Source organism: Alligator mississippiensis, chromosome 5 (assembly GCF_030867095.1).
Source record: "Alligator mississippiensis isolate rAllMis1 chromosome 5, rAllMis1, whole genome shotgun sequence".
Lineage (NCBI taxonomy): Eukaryota > Metazoa > Chordata > Crocodylia > Alligatoridae > Alligator > Alligator mississippiensis.
The window spans coordinates 37,421,262-37,440,316 of NC_081828.1; the positions used below are offsets into that span (position 1 = coordinate 37,421,262).

The following is a 19,055-nucleotide window of genomic DNA, read 5'->3' on the forward strand; positions in this document are numbered from 1 at the left end:
ATTATCTATAAACTAGCAAAATACCATGCAGAACTATTACATGAAGGTATACACCACCTTAGTTGTAGTAATGCATGAAAAAGTGATTTCTTCACCTTGAAACAACTTTTCTAAAATGTCTCCCCACCCCCGCCAAGTCCTTCTAAAAAAGTAAACTCTACCAGTGTATACTAATCTGCTATAGCCAATTTTCTCTTAAGATATTAGTGACAAACACTACACACTTGCACATTTTGCTGCAAATACAAGGAGCATTATTCTGATTTCACAGCATGGTAAGGGAAGAGCAAGTCCATTGAAGACAGTTGATTTACAATAAGCATAGAACATGTTTCGGCTTGAAAGGAATCAGGGACATCAATATCTCCATGGGGATTGGACTCTATATGTAATTGTATTTTTCAAGCTATATTCTTTTACTAGAAAATCAAATTTATTTTGCTTGTAGACTTGAAAAAGAAATTGAAGCTCTGGAAAAAGAAGAAATGAAGATCTCAGCTAATGAAGCAGCAATTTTAAAGAAACTTAAGTCAGTTGAGAGAACAGCTGAAGACATAATAAAGGTTAGTCCTAAAATCATCTCAGAAACCAGATTCCTTACTAGACTGTATGTGTCATAATAAATAAAACAAAAGCTAAAGTAATCCTGGGACTAGTAATGAGATTTCACCTTTAAGAAGTTCACTTGTTTGAATCTAACAAATCAAGGGAAATCAAAAGATCACGTCATCTTACAGCTAAGTGACCTATATGGAAAGAGGCTGGTGGTTTCATGCCATAATTCAATGGAAAAAATTCCCAAAGATAATCATAAAAACTAGGCCTACTGTTGCCTCTAAGGCCATGTCTAGACAAGCGTGGACATGCAGTGTGAGGTGCCACAGACCCGTCTGCAGCACCACATATGCAGGCATTCCCTGTCCTGCTACTTTGCAGCACAGAGGGGTTTTTTGACCCTGGGATCTCCCAGGGTCAAAAAAAAAACCTCACACCAAAAAAAAAGTATGGTGGCACATGTAGCGATCTGCTGGAGCATGTCCCAGCTACCAACCAGGCTCCCAGCTGTAGGAGCGTCACAGCTGCAGCTCCCCACAGCCCCCAGCACTGCAAGTAAGACCTCTGGGCCAGCAGTTTCTGACGCCAACCTCCCCCACCCCACCTGGATTAACCTGCCACACACCAGAGTGCATATGGAATGGGTGTTCCCTGGGGACAAGCAGCAGCAGCACAGTGTGCCACTGCTATTTGTCCCCAGGGAAACAAACAGCCATGCTTGTCTGGATGTAGCCCGCCTGCTTTGTAAGTAGTCTCAGCATAAAAGGCAAAAGATTCTTTAAAAAAAAAAGTGTGGAGACTGACCCTTTTAAGCCTTGAGAGGTGGTCACACCAGTAAAAGATATGTGGCTATTTCACATCCTTAAAAAGTACTTGCAGCAAAAAATCTCAGTACCATTAAACATTTTCTCAGATGGGGAACTAATGGCAACAGCATGTAAGAACAAGGATTTTGTGGGTGATATTAAAAAAAAAAAATCCTTGCCTTTTGCATGTTACCTGGACTATCACAACTAAAACATCACTCCAACACTACCAACAGCATTCAAGAAATCCTCTTACCTCCCATTTTAAAAAGGAACACATGCACACACACTTATCCTACAAAGTAAATAGAGACTCAGGAGTAGCCACTAAAGGTCAACAAGCCTGGGGTCCAATTATAGGAGCAAATGGCACATAAGTGACAGGACACAAAGCCCTATTGGTGTCAGTTGCCACATCTACACATGTGCTTTACTGAAGAATAGATTAATTAGCTGCGAAGCAAAACATCACCATCTACATGTGTAATGGTGGTAGGCCACAGAAAACTAATTTACACCAGCATAGGATAGTACCATCAGGAATTGTACTCTTATACTGGTGTGATTTACTGGAATTAAAAACGCATGTGTAGACACTGACCATGGATGTAAATTGCACCTGCTCAACCCAGCCAGCCAGGGCCCAGATTCCTGCCTGCAGCCTAGCTACACATCTCCATACTTTCAGCACCCTTGTACCCCAGCCATCCCCTCCACTGCCCAATGCCACCCACAGATCCCAGGGCTGACCCCCCGCATACCCCTTGCCAGCCCAAGCCACTCAAATTGCTGCTGTTCCAGACACACATTTAGGTGCTGCACCTGGGAGTAGTTTACGTTGCATCAAACTGCTCCAGAATTTATTGCTTTGCAGTAATTGCATGTGTAGACACACTCAGTGGGAACTGCTAACAGCCTTGGCTATCCTTTAGCTTTGTCAGTCTAAGGATGGAAGCAATTCCCCATGAAGTGATCCACTAGGAAAACCCCTGTCCCCAATAACCTAAATCAGGGCTGTTCCACTTCTGTGTAGCGGAGGGCTACACACCGGATTGGTCATGGGTCTCAGACCCCAGGCCCTTGACCTGCACATGTCGCATGTTGCAGGGGCTATACGTTGCACAGAGCCCCCAGGATCCTCAGCACATGGCCAGTGCAGGTTGCCAATGCCACACAGTCAGCTCAAGTCCCCCCCACAACCTCACAGCAATGAACCCCTCCCCACTCCCAACTGTGGTGCCATGTGCACAGTGAGCTCACCAGGCCTCCACCTACCATGCTTCCCTGTCCAGCTGCTGTAGCAGCAGAATCAATAGTGGGGGAGGGGAAAGGAGGAGGGGAAGGGCAAGTGGCAACTGGGCAGGATCACATTATGTCTCACAGGCTGAGTGCAGTCCATAGGCCACCAGTTAGACAGCCCTGACCTACATGTACAAATCTATGGTCTGCTTGTCAGTGCAAGGAGAAAGCAAGAAAGGAGAAGCAATGTCTCAACTAGTCGAGCCCGACTTTAAAACAGACCGAATGTCAGAGAGGAATAAGCCAATGGTGGAGCCAGATTCCCCAAGGAAACTGCTGGTGAAAGATGTTTTATCATTCCCTGGTCCCTTTCACGTTAAGATGAGCTATGTACAAAGTTGAAACAAATGTGTTCAAGTTTAAAAAAAAAAAATGCATCTCTAGTTAAGGTCTGAAAATCATAGTAATCTCATTTCTCCCTCCCCCTGCTTTTTTTTGGTCTGTTTTTTCTTAGTCTGTGAAGGCAGAAAAAGCAAGTGTTCATGAAGGTACGTTCAACCAATGCCTTTTATCAATATCAAATATTAACACTTGTTGTATGCTACCAGTGAAAATATAGTAACATTTGTTGTGCCATCTCCATGTTCACAGAACAAGCAGACTACATATACGCCAACATACCTGACCTGCCAAAGTCCTTCAGACCTTCTGTGCTGAAAAGGATAGGACATACTGGAACAGAGGATGATGAAGAAAACAGAAGAGGTACAGTTCTGTACTAACTCCAAAAAGAGCTGAGATGTGAAATAATGCAGAAGCCTCTTAAAAATGGGAGTGGGGGGAGGAAGATTAACAATTTAGAGAAAAGACAAATAGTTAAAACAGGCTAAGTTTCCTTCATGTACACAGGTGTACCTTTTCAGGAACTCCACCAAAATCAAGGATGTGACACTAGTGTACTGCAAGAGTGAGACCTTAAACTTTCCCACACTTGCTTCCAGCACTTACTTCCTAGACCTGATTTAATCTCAACACCCCTGCCTGGGTTTCCCATCCCCCATTCTTACAGTTTTAGTGAGAATTTAGACCAGCTGAGCTACCCAACTTTTACCACCTTTTCTCCACAAAATTCCAACTCCAATGTCATTAAGACCAACGATATGATTGTGAATGGTGCTCAGCTCACTCAATTTCTATTATCTCTTATTGCTTAGCCCCTTGAGGGAGTCTTCTTCAATGGACCAAGTTCAAGCCTGGCTCTCTCACTTGCTGTCGTTTCAAGGAAACTTTGGCTCAAATGGCTGCTTTCCTATCAGAAATGGGCCCTAAACAAAATGTTGTTTCTTATCTTCAAACTGTGAGGGAGAGATCAGGTGATGAACTGGGAATTTATAAACAAAAAGGATGTACAGTATTTGAATTATGCAGTTAATCATTTTCATTATACTGAACCAAAAGCCAAGAGCTGGCTGTGTGCCTCTGGGGCTTCAGTCTCAAAGTAAGAACTTGTACAGTACAAGCCCATCTCTGCTAAAAAGTAACCTTAAAATATCTGACACTTTATTCAAACAATTTACCATAAAAATAAAGTCTTAATATTCATTGCAGGTGCAATGTTATTAGTTGTTAAGTACTTTTTTTTTTCCAAACAGCATTATTTGCCATGGAAATTAAAGTTGAAAGAGATATGAAGACTGGGGAGAATACTGTCTTGTCTACAATTCCTCTTCCATCTGATGACTTCAAGGAGACAGGAGTAAAAGTCTACGATGATGGGAGGAAGTCTGTCTATGCAATGTGTTCCAATGGCAGCGTAACACACAATGGCATGGATGAACTTGCACCTGTTGAGGTGGAGGACCTTTTAAGGAAAGCGACTGAAAAAAATTCTAAATCCCCTACAGAGTATCATGAGCCTGTGTATGCAAACCAGTTCTGCAGGCCAACAACTCCCCAGACAGATAGATTAGTTTGCAGGCCAAATAGGGAAGATACACTTAAAAAAGAAATGAATGGACTTGGCAATCACCTGAATGAATCCATCTATAACAAAGGCAATAGGCAAAGTGGAGAAAACAGTTTTGATCTTCCAAAGGCACCATTGCCAAAGTCTTTATCACCAGGGCCCCTGCAAATGGAGGAAAAGTCACACATTAGTCCAAAAAGCAGGGTAACGCAGGACAGAGAGAAAGAAGCTCTACAACTACATTTAGAATCCTGTCAGTATACAAGAGATCGCCGCTGTGAGACAGTGCTTATGAACTCTGAGCACACCCACGAAACATCACCTGCACCTCAGGAAGATGATAAAGATGTTCGATATAGCATTGTTCAAGCTGTGCCATGTTACGTGGATGATACAGAACCTGTAACAATGGTTTTCATGGGTTATCAGCATGTAGATGATGAAGCAGAAGCAAATAAAAACTTGTCAGAATATGATGGAATTATTCGAGCAGAATTAGTCATAATTGGTGATGATGATGACGAAGACAACAGCAGCAAATCTGAGAATCCATCCTATCATCCTGTCGGTCCTTATAGTCAAGTTTATCAACCAGTTAAACAGCAACAAGCAGATGCTCAAAAGAGAATCCCAGACGGCAGCCTACATGGAAATCTAAGCAAATTACCCCACAAAAATTCTCTCTCACTACAAGAGCAAGAGGAATGCTTAAACTCCCCTATGCATCATGCCCATCCTCAGGGCCAGACATCTGGAGATGGTACTGAAGATCCCTCATTAACAGGTAACAAAAAAGGAAAGTCCTGTTACTGCTGTTCACTCATGTAGGAGACTGCCTGTGTTATGCTTTTCACCTACTAACAATCCTTTTCCACTTTCCCAATCTTGGACTGACAAATGGACTAATACAGAGTTTACAGTATTTTTCCCCCTTCTATTAGTTAATAAATGCCAACTGGTATTTTTAGTACTGTCAGATGCTTTTCTTTCACCTTCAGCAATGCACTATTTACCAGATCAACATTTTGAGAACAAGTTTTTGGAAATAAATTTTATCTTCATGATCTCTAAAGATTAAAAAAAAAGTAAAGCAACCTTGCAACTTTTTAGTTTTCCCTTGAAACATCAATTTAATTCCATTTCTGGCATTGACTACATGAGAACAATAAGTGCAGCTTGCTTCTGTGTGGCTAAGGGCATTGCTTCTTAATACTGTGTACCTCTCTTCTGGAACTTACCTGTACCTATCTATGTTCTAACTACTTCTAGTATAATCCAACTTGCACCTTAAACTAGCAAGGCTGTTCAACGGGTAACTTTATATTCTCCTTAAATCAAGTCTTGCCTTTGACAATGTTTATGCAAATTTTAATACATTTGTTAGCTTGATTTACTTCAGTATTTTTATAATGTTTAAATTACATTTACAACTAAACCACTTACCTGTCTGTATGCTAACAATCAATCAGTCTGTCTGTCTGTCTAGTCTCTCCATTAAAATACTTTACTTTTTTTCTAATCTGTTAATATACAAAAATCATACAGTTTCATAGTATAAACTTTTATAATAAAATGTCTTTAAAAATCCTTAATTACCAAGTCTTCTAGCAAAGTAACAGGTTATTTTTTAAATATACTGATACTGCATTTTAGTTATTGGTAAAAAAATCATCTAAAAGAACAAGAGCAGTATATTTTAAATCAGCCAGTAACAGTTATTACAGTTTTAAAAGGGGAGGAAAGATATCCTAACTCACTTGGATATCGTCAAGGGGCCCTACTCCTGCATCCTATTCTAACTCCCCTTCCTCTTCTCCAACATTGCCTATAAATTTCCCAGGGAGTTTTGGTGGCAGGAGAAATACAATAGTGAGCTCTACCTAAATACACTGTTGGGACCTTCTTATACATTACACTTAGCACATGTTATATTTAGATTGTAGTAAGCACTAATGTGACTTAGTAAGTTTTCATGGAATCATAAGGCAGTTTTTTGAGCAGTTGCTCATTAATGCTTGCTGCAACTCATGGGTAACTGGTGCCTCCCAAGTCTGGGGGGGACACCAGATCTCCATCTGGAAGGGGGGGAAGAAGAGGCAGTCCCCCAGAGGCCTATCACCAAGCATGAAATCACCAGTGGCGAAACTGGAAGTGCACTTAGATTCATAGATATTAGGGTCAGAAGGGACCTCAATAGATCGAGTCCGACCCCCTGCATAGGCAGGAAAGAGTGCTGGGTCTAGATGACCCCAGCTAGATGCTTATCTAACCTCCTCTTGAAGACCCCCAGGGTAGGGGAGAGCACCACCTCCCTTGGGAACCCGTTCCAGACCTTGGCCACTCGAACTGTGAAGAAGTTCTTCCTAATGTCCAATCTAAATCTGCTCTCTGCTAGCTTGTGGCCATTATTTCTTGTAACCCCTGGGGGCGCCTTGGTGAATAAACACTCACCAATTCCCTTCTGTGCCCCCGTGATGAACTTATAGGCAGCCACAAGGTCGCCTCTCAACTTTCTCTTGCGAAGGCTGAAAAGGTCCAGGTTCTCTAGTCTCTCCTCGTAGGGCTTGGTCTGCAGGCCTTTAACCATACGAGTGGCCCTTCTCTGGACCCTCTCCAGGTTATCTGCATCCCCCTTGAAGTGCGGCACCCAGAATTGCACACAGTACTCCAACTGCGGTCTGACCAGCGCCCGATAGAGGGGAAGTATCACCTCCTTGGATCTATTCGTCATGCATCTGCTGATGCACGATAAAGTGCCATTGGCTTTTCTGATGGCTTCGTCACACTGCCGACTCATGTTCATCTTAGAGTCCACTAGGACTCCAAGATCCCTTTCCACTTCCGTGCCAGCCAGCAGGTCATTCCCTAGGCTGTAGGTGTGCTGGACATTTTTCCTCCCTAGGTGCAGCACTTTGCATTTCTCCTTGTTGAACTGCATTCTGTTGTTATCTGCCCACTTGTCCAACCTGTCCAGGTCTGCTTGCAGCTGTTCCCTGCCCTCCGGCGTGTCCACTTCTCCCCATAGCTTTGTGTCATCTGCAAACTTGGACAGAGTACATTTCACTCCCTCGTCCAAGTCGCTGATGAAGACATTAAAGAGTATCAGTCCCAGGACCGAGCCCTGCGGGACCCCACTGCCCACACCCTTCCAGGTCGAAACCGACCCATCCACCACGACTCTCTGGGTGCAACCCTCCAGCCAATTTGCCACCCACCGGACTGTGTAGTCATCCAAGTCACAGCCTCTTAACTTGTTCACCAGTAACAGCACTTCTGCCAGCACTTGCGGTTTTGCAGCTGGAGTTTCCAGGGGGTGCACGGCTAATCTCAGGAGGTGTACATGTACCCCTTGTGTCGCAAATGCTGCAACTTAAATATAGATTGTAGTACCATACTGCAGTCTTAAATCAGCTTTGGTGGGATCCTAGACCCGAGACTGAAAGTCAGCTGATTTTTGGCTTCTGCCCTGTTCAAGGCTCTGTTGTGGTGTAGGGCTAAGAACATGGGCAGGGCATGGAGGGCTCATTCTAGCCCCTGCACTGCACAGGACCTGGTTCAAGGCTGCAGTGCAGTACAGGGGTTGGAAGCAATATCAGCATGGTAAGGGAGCCAGTGCCAGTCCCGAACCTGCACTGCATGGGAGCCAGTTCAAGGCCCGGGTGCATCAGGTTTGGCATTTTCAACTACTGTTGTACAGGTATCGGTTTATTCATTGGAGCCCTTCCTATAACAAAGACAACAGGCAAAGTGGAGAAAACATTTTGCAACACCATTTGAGAACCTACTCCATTCTCCACCAGTTTTATTTCTGTGCAACATTGTCCCTCTGGCACAACAAAAAGGAGAAAACAGATTACCGAGTGAAATTCTGGCCCTGTGGCAGTTAACAGAATTTTTGTCACTGAATTCCAAGGAACCAAATTTTACCTCCAGCATTAAAAACTAATCTCCAAGCAGAGAATTTTAAAGTGTTGAATGGAACTTGGAACAGAGCCATATCCTTCTCTTTCCCCAACCTTTTGTCACCACTCCTTGCCATAATCTGATCCATAGAAAAAAAGCCAGGAAATGACTAATTTTTTTTCCAAACAGCCTTGTAGTCATAGCACTTGTTCTGAAAAAGAAACAAAACCAGGAAAGCTTTGCATTTAAAACAACAATACATTACAAAAGGCTATTCCTTAAGAAGGGAGGAGGAAAAGAGTTTATAAATCAGTAATTCTTTTAAATATCAGCACATCAGACTCACCCCATATCTCCAGTGAAATCAAGGATTACCCCAGGGCTGAACATAGTCTCTCTATTTATCATTAAACCAGTCCACAAGTTCTTGTTTGGCATTTGAGACCAGAAAATCTGGGCCAAATGCTCCTGGTTTCTGTGTAGCACGGAGAAGAATGGAAGCTTGGAGCTCTGTTAGAAATGAAGGAGAGCATGGATAGCTGGAAAGCAAGCCAGACTGGGCCTTGCAAACTCCCAACGGAAAGAAAGGAAGGTAATTTCCAGAACAAAATCCTGCAGAGATTAGCATGTTTAGGGACAGCTAGCTGTCACATGGGACATGTGCTCTTCTTTACTCTAAGGGGTTTCAACCAGAGTTGAAAGTACCCCTGCTGGGATCTTGTGGGGAGCCGACATGGGCCTGCACAGTAAGGGAGCTCTGTTCCTCCCTCCCTCATTCCCCTACTCCAGCTCTAGCCACAGCACAGCCGAGCTAGCAGCCACCAAGAGGCTTGGGCAGGAGTTAGGGGAATGGAACCACCTTATCTCATGGGCCCAGCCCAGGCTCCCCATTGGCCCAGCTGAGGTACCTGGGAAGAGCCTGCAAACGGGAAGGGTGCTCCCTTCCCCCATCCCCCCGCCCGAGCCTCTTGACAGCAGCAGCTCATACCTGCCAGCTTGCAACTACCGGCTCAGCTTTGCTGTAACAGCAGCTGGGGCATGGGGGGCTTGGGGTAGAACGAAGCCCCCCTGCCTCATGGCCCCCTTCCCCCAACTACACTGGCTAGGGTTTCGTAGGCGTGGCCTAACTCACTCCAAGGCAAGGGGGCTCTGTTCCACTCCAGCTCTGGCCACAGCAAAGCAGAGCTGGCAGCTGAGTGCTGCCACCATCAAGAGGCTTGGGCAGGTGTGTGGAGGAAGGGATCACAGGTCTGGCTTGGCTCCCCGCAATACCTCAGCTGGGATAGCTGGAAGAAGCCTATGAGGTGGGGGTCTCCCTTCCCCCACCCCCTACCCAGGCCTCTTGATGGAGGCAGCACACAGCTGCCAGCTTAGTTTTGCCACAGCTGGAGCTGGGGAGGCAGGAGGGAGGAGGGGGTGAAGGGAACAGAGCCCCTCCCCTCCACATGGCCCAGCCCAGCTTTCCCCCCCCACCCCAAGACCTCAGCGGTAGTTGGGCGGGCCCACACAGTGGGAAGGCAGAGCTAGGGAGAGAGGTGGTTCAGCAGCCTCCTACTGGAGTGTCCCCAGCTGCTGGCCAGAGCTGGTGCAGGCAGGCTCGGGTCCCTGTTGGGTTCAGTGGCACTAATTCATGGTGCTTTGTGTACAAGTGCCATGAGTTAGAGCTCCTCCCTGACAGGCTGCCTAAACATCTGTAGGCACCCCAAGTCTTCTATGAGTGTGAATGCAAAAGAGAAAAATAGTAGAAATGGAAGAAATGGTAGCTCTCATTTAGTGGAGCTAAAGAGAGGTTAGTTTGCTTATTCACACTTTCTTCTGATCTGTTAGACATTATGGTCCTGACCATATGCTATCTGCTGTGCATTAATGAAATTAATTCTAATATATATGCTCAGAAAATGAGCTGTACTAATTTTTAATAGTGCTAATGAATTTATTCTCTCTGTATATTTCCTTTTTACTGTGAAATTACCCAAACTAATCCTTTCCAATGATTTCTCTCTCTAATACTAAAATAACCCTAACTGTCAGCTCTAACCACTGGAGGTATGTACATTCTTTTTCTAAACAAGGAAATTTAAAATTAAAAGTAGAACACTAGTCATAATATTCACTTAGATGTTTTTGTTCTTTATCCACAGCTTTAAGGATGAGGATGGCAAAGCTGGGGAAAAAGGTGATTTAAACAGCCACAGTGTCATGGACCTAGAATTAGGTTTTGGTTCAAAGAAGAATAAAGCTTAGAGGAAGAACACTTTTATCCCATTTTCTGGACTTTAACACTTTTTTTGCTTATGTAAAATTATATTGTACACATTTTTGTACCTATTCCTAAAACTGCTGACCTTAAAAGACCATCTAGTCAAAAAGAAAAAGGTAAGGTAGGGAAGAGGTATATCACCGTCAGGTATCTGATTACCATTTGTATGTATACATATTTAAGAGCAGTGCAAATCAAATTCCAAGGTCCTACTGAAGCAAAATTTGCAGTAAAATCAGTGGGAGATTTGTTCAAGTAAAACCTAATCTGTTTTACCTTTATACAGGCAGACTGATATACATACAGACGCTCAGCTACAGTAAGGAACAATAGTTGCCAGGTGTACGGAACAATAAAACACCTCTTGTGCAAATTAATTTTCCCACAATGTACACACACTTGAATGTGTAACAACCCAGTTTGTTTAATTTTTAAAATTGGCTTGCTGTATTTTTACTGAAAGTTTGAAGCAAATAAAGTACTTACTTAAAAGTAGAAGTGTGATGGAATGTAAATAAAGACCATATTTCCAAGTGGTTAAAAAAAAAAAAAAATCAACATAGCTTCATTGCCTTCCCTGGATCTGACACAAAAGAATTTCAGTTCATAGTTACAGATCTGATACTATCTTCCACAGATCTTTTTAATTATCTTGTGACGCTCCCTAACCCCAGGACGCAGTCAGGTATGCATTTGAGACACAGTCCTAAGGTGCTCTTATACCTCTGGGCTAGGGACAGAAGTTACATATTAACCGGTTTAAGTGATCAGAAGCTGATTTAAACCTGGAACAGAACACAAGTTCAGTGCATATAAACTAGTTTCAAAGTGGCCAAAACCAGTTTGAGATAAACCTGGTTGAATATATATCAGACTTAACTGATTGAGCTCAAACCAATTTATGGAACTTCTGTCCCAGACCCTTTCCTGGTTTAAGTTAAACCAGAGAGAGTCCCCCAGGATCCCAGGATGCTCAGCAGCCCTTGGCAGGGATGTGCCCCTCTGCTTTCTAGCTGGAGCAGGGGTGGTCAGGGGCAGGGGCATGGCCAGATGCCAGACCCCCGAAGGTGAAGGGGGAGGGAAGACATTTATTTCCCCCCCCCCCCCCGTCCCACTAGCATGGACCCACTGGAGCAGCAAGGGGCTGCTCATGGTGTCACAAGAGTGCAAGCCTCTTCCCAGCTGGTGGGGCTGTGTTGTGGGTGGGTGAGGGGTGAGGCAGTCAGAGCTGCTGCACATTGTGCGGGGAGAGCACTGGCAGCACTAGGGGAGCTTTGTAGGGCTATGGTACCCCTCCAAGCCCTGGTGCTGCCACTCACCCCGCAGTCTGTGGCAGCTCTGCCTGCCCCGCTCCCACCTGCAGCACAGCCCCACCACCAGGAAGAGGCTTGCACTCCTGGGACATGATGATAGTGTTTGCTGCCCCCATCAGGGTCCCTGCCTCCTCACTGCTCCAGCAGCAGGGCTGAGGGTATAACCAGCATGGCCCCTTAAGGCAAGGGGCCAGGTGGGGGTGTTATTTCCCCTGTCTCAGTTATCTGGCAGAGGGGGCAGGGAAGAAGCTTATTCTGCTGCTCTCCCCATGCAGGGAGTAATCAGCAGTGGTTGGGGCTGGCAAGCCCCAGCAGCAGTCCCTTAGGGCCAGAGGGGGGAATAAACTCCATCCCTGCTCCCTCTGCCTCAGGGGACTATGCCAGCTGGCATCTGGCCATGCCCCTGCTCCTGCTCCTATGGCAGCTAGGGTGGAGCACCAGGCAGACCCAGGCTCGGGTATGTGCAGGTGGGACAGGTAGGGGGGAATTAAACCACGCCCCGGCCAGTTGACTTGAAGCTACTGCCGGGGCTGGCCACACCCTCCCTCCCCCAGCACAACTTCCTTGCAGTCAAGGATTGCTCTAGTGCCCCCTGGCTTCTGGCCTGAACCACTGCAGGAATGTGCCTGCATTTCCTGAATATCTGTTCACGTGTACATTGGTTCAATCTAGGCAGGTTAGACTAACCTGCAAAGATTGAATCAATCCAGGCTCCAGCTTTTTGAGTGTCTGTCCCTAGCTTTAGGGATGCCCTCCAACCCAAAACCCCTCCCTGCCATCTGCTGCTTGACTACTGAGAACCAGATGAGATGCGCCTGGGTCCAACTCCTTGGTCTGCAGCATCCCAGCCTTACCAGTTGCACCCATGTCTTGCCAGCTCTTAGCAAAGGGGATTTTACCAGCTAGGAGAATCACACCCTTGTCTGGTCATGCACTCAGAAGAGATGGATCCTCCCCCTTCCAGAAAAGAAGCCTAACTGCAAAATGCTCTGGAATCTTAGTTATCATTGACAATAAGTGGATATAAAAAGAAATATCTGAACAATAAGTTTCAGCATAAAAAAAGGTCACATCCTTATTCAGCTCAACATTTTAGAAAGCAGCACCTGCTTGACCTTTCTGGAAGAATCTGCAAGTTTCCTTGCTAGTTCCTTTACTCAGCCTGCTGGCTTCGGGACTCCAGTGTTTTCCTAGGCCCAGGAAAACTTAAGACAAAACCCTGCTCAGGGCAAAGCTTAAGTACAGTTTCTTATCTAGCTACCTAAGTACCTCCCACATTCTCAGGGAACCCATAATATGCATAACTTCCTGCCCACTCCACCCCCTCCCCAGAAGGTGCATGCATTTACCAGCACAGAAATCTCTCCTGATCTAATTAAGGCCAGGCAAATATTTGCATCTTTCCAGACATTAAGATTGCTAATCCAATTCTAATATAATAAAGGGCTTAGTCTGTCTGTTTGTCTGTCGGTCTGTCCGTAATGCTTTTGGCCAACTGCACGTGCACTGCTGAGAGGGTGGGCAGCAATTGGCTGCACGGGCCCAGGTTTGAGCCACTGCTGGGGAAGTTTGTGGTGGCAGCGAACATGCCCTGGCCATCTGGATACCAGGGCTTCCCCACGCCTCCCTGCCTGAAGGTGAAGGTGTGGGGAGGGTCATGGTGATGGCGCCCCAATGCCCCCCAGAACAGCTGGCAGGGAGGAGGAAACAGTGGCAGCTGTTCTCAGGGCTGGGTGGCAGGGAAGGAGGGAGGGAGAGGAGCAGGAAGGGGGCCCCCCCAACAACAGTTGGCAAGGAGGGGGAGGCAGCAGGGAGGGAAGGAGGCTGAGTGGGCTCAGGTGGGTGTGGGGTGGGTCATAGTGGCAGCTGTTGTCAGGGCCAGGCAGCAGGGAAGGAAGGAAGGGAAGTGGGAAAGGTTGGGGGGGGGTCACAGTGGTAGTGCCCCCCCGCCATCCAGCCCTGACAACAGCCAACAGGGAGGGGGAGGCAGCAGGGAGGGGAGGTGGGGGGAAGCTCCACTGCGAGGCAGAGGCAGGCAGGGGTAGGGAGCCCCCATGCTGGAGGAGGAGACAGCAGTGGCATAGGGAGTCTTTACATAGCCAGTGCCAAAGGGCGAGTGGGGAAGGTGAAGGGGGGCCCATGTAAACACCCCTTGAAATCCATCATTCTTGATGGGCAATTAGCTAGTATCCTAATAATACTGTCTCTCACTTAGTTTCCCATTCTGAAAAGTGTCCTTCTGGATAGGTATTATTCTTACAGCCCCTTCTTTTAAAATGTAAAATCATTGTCCAGAAGGGCATGGTCCACAAGCCTTAGAGCACATCTGCAAGGGTGGTGCATAAACAGCTCATGGCAAAAGCCAATTCTTGGCAATTACTGCTTTTCAGTCATTTAGGCTTTGAACCACTCCTAGGTGCCAAAGAAACTCCTTGTTTATCATTTCAAAGTCATTATCGTGTTGTCCTGGCCCTAGGATGGCATAAGAAGTTTAATTTTATATCAAATATTATAGTGCTTATAAACATAAAGTTTTCATAGATTCATAGAAGTAGGGTCAGAAGGGACCTTGTAGATCATCAAGTCCGACCCCCTGCCTGGGCAGGAGAGAAAACTGGGCTCAAATGACCCCAACCAGGTCAACATCAAGCCTCCTCTTAAAGACCCCCAGGGTAGGAGCCATCATCACTTCCCTTGGAAGTTGGTTCCAGATCCTAGCCACCCTGACTGTGAAGTAGTGCCTTTGGATGTCTAGTCTAAACCTACTCTCTAACAATTTGTGGCCGTTATTCCTCGTTACCCTGGGGGGCGCTAGAGCGAACAGGGTCTTTCCCAAACTCTGCTGGTCCCCCCTGGTGAGTTTATAGATGGTCACCAGGTCCCCCCTCAGCCTTCTCTTGCAAAGGCTGAACAGGTTAAGGTCTCGTAACCTCTCTTCATAAGGTCTGCCCTGCTGTCCCCGAATCATGCGGGTGGCCCTCCTCTGGACCCTCTCAATGCTGTCCACGTCCCTCCCGAAGCGTGCCGCCCAGAAGTGAACACAGTACTCCAGCTGCAGCCTGACCAGTGTCGCACAGAGGGGGAGGATCACCTCCTTGGCCCTGCTTGAGATGCATCTGTGGATACATGACAAGGTACGGTTAGCCCTACTGACCGTGACCTCGTATTGTCGGCCCATGTTCATCTTGGAGTCAATAATGACTCCAAGATCTTTCTGCCATCGTCCTCTCAAGAAGGGAGTTTCCCAGCTTGTAAGTGTGCTTCTGGTTCCCACTGCCCAAGTGCAGCACCCTGCACTTGTCAGTATTGAAACCCATCCTATTTTCATTAGCCCACCCCTGTAACCTGTCTAAGTCCTGCTGTAATCTGTCCTTCCCTACTAGAGTGCCCACCTCACCCAAAATCTTGGTATCATCAGCAAATTTAATCAGGCTGCTTTTTACCCCATTGTCCAAGCCACTAATAAAGAAATTAATTGAACAGTGTGGGCCCAAGGACCGAGCCCTGGGGGACCCCACTACCCTCCAGGTTGAAAAAGACCTGTCCACCACTACCCTCTGAGTACGACGCTTCAGCCAATTTACAATCCATCTGACTGTGTAGGCACCAATGCCACAGTCACCTAGTTTTTTGATGAGAATGGGGTGGGAGACAGTGTCAAAGGCCTTGCTGAAGTCCAGAAAGATTACATCCACCGCGACACCTGTGTCCAATGCTTTTGTGACCTGATCGTAGAAGGCAATCAGGTTGGTCTGGCAGGACCTGCCCCTAATGAAACCATGCTGGTTGCCCTTGAGTATCATCTCTGCTGCTGGCCCATCACAGATGTGCTCCTTGATGATCTTCTCAAAGAATTTCCCCAGGATTGAAGTAAGACTAATGGGCCTATAGTTGCCCGGGTCCTCCCTCTTCCCTTTTTTGAAGATGGGGAGCACATTGGCTTTCTTCCAGTCATCTGACACCTGGCCAGAGCACCATGAGTGCTTGTAAAGCTGTGCCAGGGGCCCCGCAATAACCCCTGCCAACTCCCTCAACACCCTGGGGTGGAGAGCATCTGGACCTGCTGATTTGAACACGTCCAGCCCCTCTAGAAGCTCTCTAACCCGGTCCTCCCTGACCTTAGGCCTGGTGGCGTTTCTCCTGAGTCCATCTGGAATCCTGGTCGGGGAGTCCTGGTCCCTGCACAAAAAAATGGAGGCAAAGAATATATTTAAAAAAAAGGACTTTTTATTATCTTTGATCCTTGATGCTAGCCCTAGCTCTGTATCTGCCTTAGCTTTTCTAACAGCCCCCCTACAGACCCAAGCAGTGGAGGTATACTCCTCTTTGGTGATAGTCTCTCCCTTCTATCGGCTGTACGCCTCCTTTTTGGCAATCAGGCATTCACAAATGCCCTTGATGAGCCAGGGGAGCTTTTGGGCACTCTTGCCCCCCTTGCTTCTTGTTCGGATCATCACCTCTTGTGCCCTGAGTATCGTCTCCTTAAGGAACAACCACTCATCTTGAGCACTGAGTTCCCCTACTCTCGAGGACCCCAGCGCCTCTCCCACTAATCTCCTCAACTCGTTGAAGTTCTTAAGTCCATCCTTAATGGACTGGCCGACGCCAACACCTTAAAGGATAGCCAGCACGGGTTTGTTGCGGGTAGGTCTTGCTCGACCAATCTCGTTTCCTTCTACGACCAGGTGACCTATCACCTGGACAAGGGAGATGAGATTGATGTCATATATCTTGACTTCAAAAAAGCCTTCGATCTGGTGTCCCATGATCGTCTCTTGGAGAAACTGGCCAATTGTCGCCTTGGGTCCTCCACGATCCACTGGCTGGAAAATTGGCTCCGGGGTCAGACCCAGAGGGTAGTAATTGATGGAAGTCACTCATCATGGTGTCCGGTGACCAGTGGGGTCCCCCAGGGCTCTGTCCTTGGACCCATACTGTTCAACATCTTCATTAATGATGTGGACACTGGAGTCAGAAGCAGACTGGCCAAGTTCGCAGATGACACCAAACTTTGTGGCAAAGCATCCACACCAGAAGACAGGCAGATGATCCAGGCTGACCTGGACAGGCTCAGCAAGTGGGCGGACGAGAATCTGATGGTGTTCAACACCGATAAATGCAAGGTTCTCCACCTTGGGAAGAAAAACCCGCAGCATCCTTATATGCTCGGCAGTGCTATGTTGGCTAGCACTATGGAAGAAAGAGACTTGGAGGTCATCATTGACCACAAGATGAACATGAGCCTGCAATGCGATTCTCCGGCTAGTAAAGCAACCAAAACGCTGGCTTGCATCCATAGATGCTTCTCAAGCAAATCCCGGGACATCATTCTCCCCCTGTACTCGGCCTTAGTGAGGCCGCAGCTGGAGTACTGCATCCAGTTTTGGGCTCCACAATTCAAAAAGGATGTGGAGAAGCTTCAGAGAGTCCAGAGAAGAGCCACGCGCATGATCAGAGGTCAGGGAAGCAGACCCTACGATGACAGGCTGAGAGCCCTGGGGCTCTTTAGCGCAGGCTCAGGGGTGATCTGATGGCCACCTACAAGTTTATCAGGGGTGACCACCAGTATCTGGGGGAACGTTTGTTCACCAGAGCGCCCCAAGGGATGACGAGGTCGAATAGTCACAAACTACTACTAGATCGTTTCAGGCTGGACATAAGGAAGAATTTCTTTACTGTCCGAGCCCCCAAGGTCTGGAACAGCCTGCCACCAGAGGTCGTTCAAGCGCCTTCATTGAACACCTTCAAGATGAAACTGGATGCTTATCTTGCTGGGATCCTATGACCCCAGCTGACTTCCTGCCCTTTGGGGACTCGATGATCTTCCGAGGTCCCTTCCAGCCCTAATGTCTATGAAATCTATGAAGTTGGCCCTCTTAACATCTAGGGCTACTGCATTGCTGCAGACCCTTGGCACCCTGCGCTGGACGTTGGATTCCAGCAAGCGATGATCACTATCGCCCAGGTGGTCAAGGACCTGGAGTCCTCTTACCACATTGTCGCCTGTGGCCAGCAGGGCATCCCCCTAGTAGGACTGTGCACCTCCTGGGTTAAGTGGAGGTCCTGTATCTCAGCCAGGAACCTCCGTGAGCAGTCCAACCTGGCTGACTGCTCCTCCCAGCAGATGTCCGGGTAATTTAGATCACCCATGACAACTACATCCCTTGCTTTAAGTGCCTCTGCAAGCTGTCCCAAGAATTCGCAGTCTAGCTCTTCCCCTTGGTTGGGAGGTCTGTAGTAAACTCCCACTATTAAGTCCCTTTCCCCATGACCCCCCTGTAACCTGACCCAGAGCACTTCAGTCTGCCCCTCCTCTGACCCCATCCTGCTGGTGGAGGATGTGTATTGCTCTTTGACATAGAGCACCACACTCCCACCTTTCCTTCCTGTTCTATCTTGCCTGTAAATCCTATAGCCCCTAACATTAGCCACCCAGTCATGGGATGAATCCCAACAGGTTTCTGTGAGCCCTACTAAGTCTGGTTTTGAACAGGCTATTCGGAGGGTGAGTTCCTCCTGCTTATTCCCCATACTATGAGCATTTGTATAGAGGCATTTAAGGCCTTGGATTGCTGCGTGTGCCACCCCCCAATTACCAAGACTATCTGGACCCCTTTTATATACCTGGGTACTCCTTGCGTACGTCACCCGTCTTGGTCGGGAGGTGTCCTTAAGTCTTCCTGTGGCCCCATCCCCCGGCAAAGCTAGTTTAAAGCTCGCCGCATGAGATCAGACAACCTGAAAGAGAAGACACGCTTGCCTTTAGGAGAGAGGCGTAGCCCATCCCGCCCCAGCAAGTCCCCTGCGCAAAAGCATGGGTCGTTATCCAGGAACCCGAGGCCTGCCTGGCGGCACCAACTACATAACTGCCGGTTTACCTCGCCAATGCAGGCCTTGTGTCACCGTCCATGCCTACTCACCAGGAGAATAGAGGAGAATACCACCTGTGCCCCCGTCTCCTTAAGCTTGGCCTCCAGCGCCTCAAAGTCCTTCATGATGCAGTCTGGGTTGCC

The 19,055-nt window shown here is 47.2% G+C and overlaps 1 protein-coding gene across 1 annotated transcript in view; it reads left to right on the top strand.

Annotated features, from left to right (window-relative positions):
* The window catches only part of PALMD (palmdelphin), a 43,575-nt gene extending 32,348 nt beyond the window's left edge, over positions 1–11,227 (top strand). Inside the window, exons 4-8 of the mRNA XM_019479140.2 lie at positions 449–563; positions 3,115–3,148; positions 3,252–3,365; positions 4,253–5,350; positions 10,611–11,227. Coding sequence (XP_019334685.1) covers positions 449–563; positions 3,115–3,148; positions 3,252–3,365; positions 4,253–5,350; positions 10,611–10,654 — 1,405 coding nt within the window. The 3' untranslated portion in view covers positions 10,655–11,227. The remainder of the gene's footprint in view (positions 1–448; positions 564–3,114; positions 3,149–3,251; positions 3,366–4,252; positions 5,351–10,610) is intronic.
* The last annotated feature ends 7,828 nt before the right edge of the window (positions 11,228–19,055 follow it).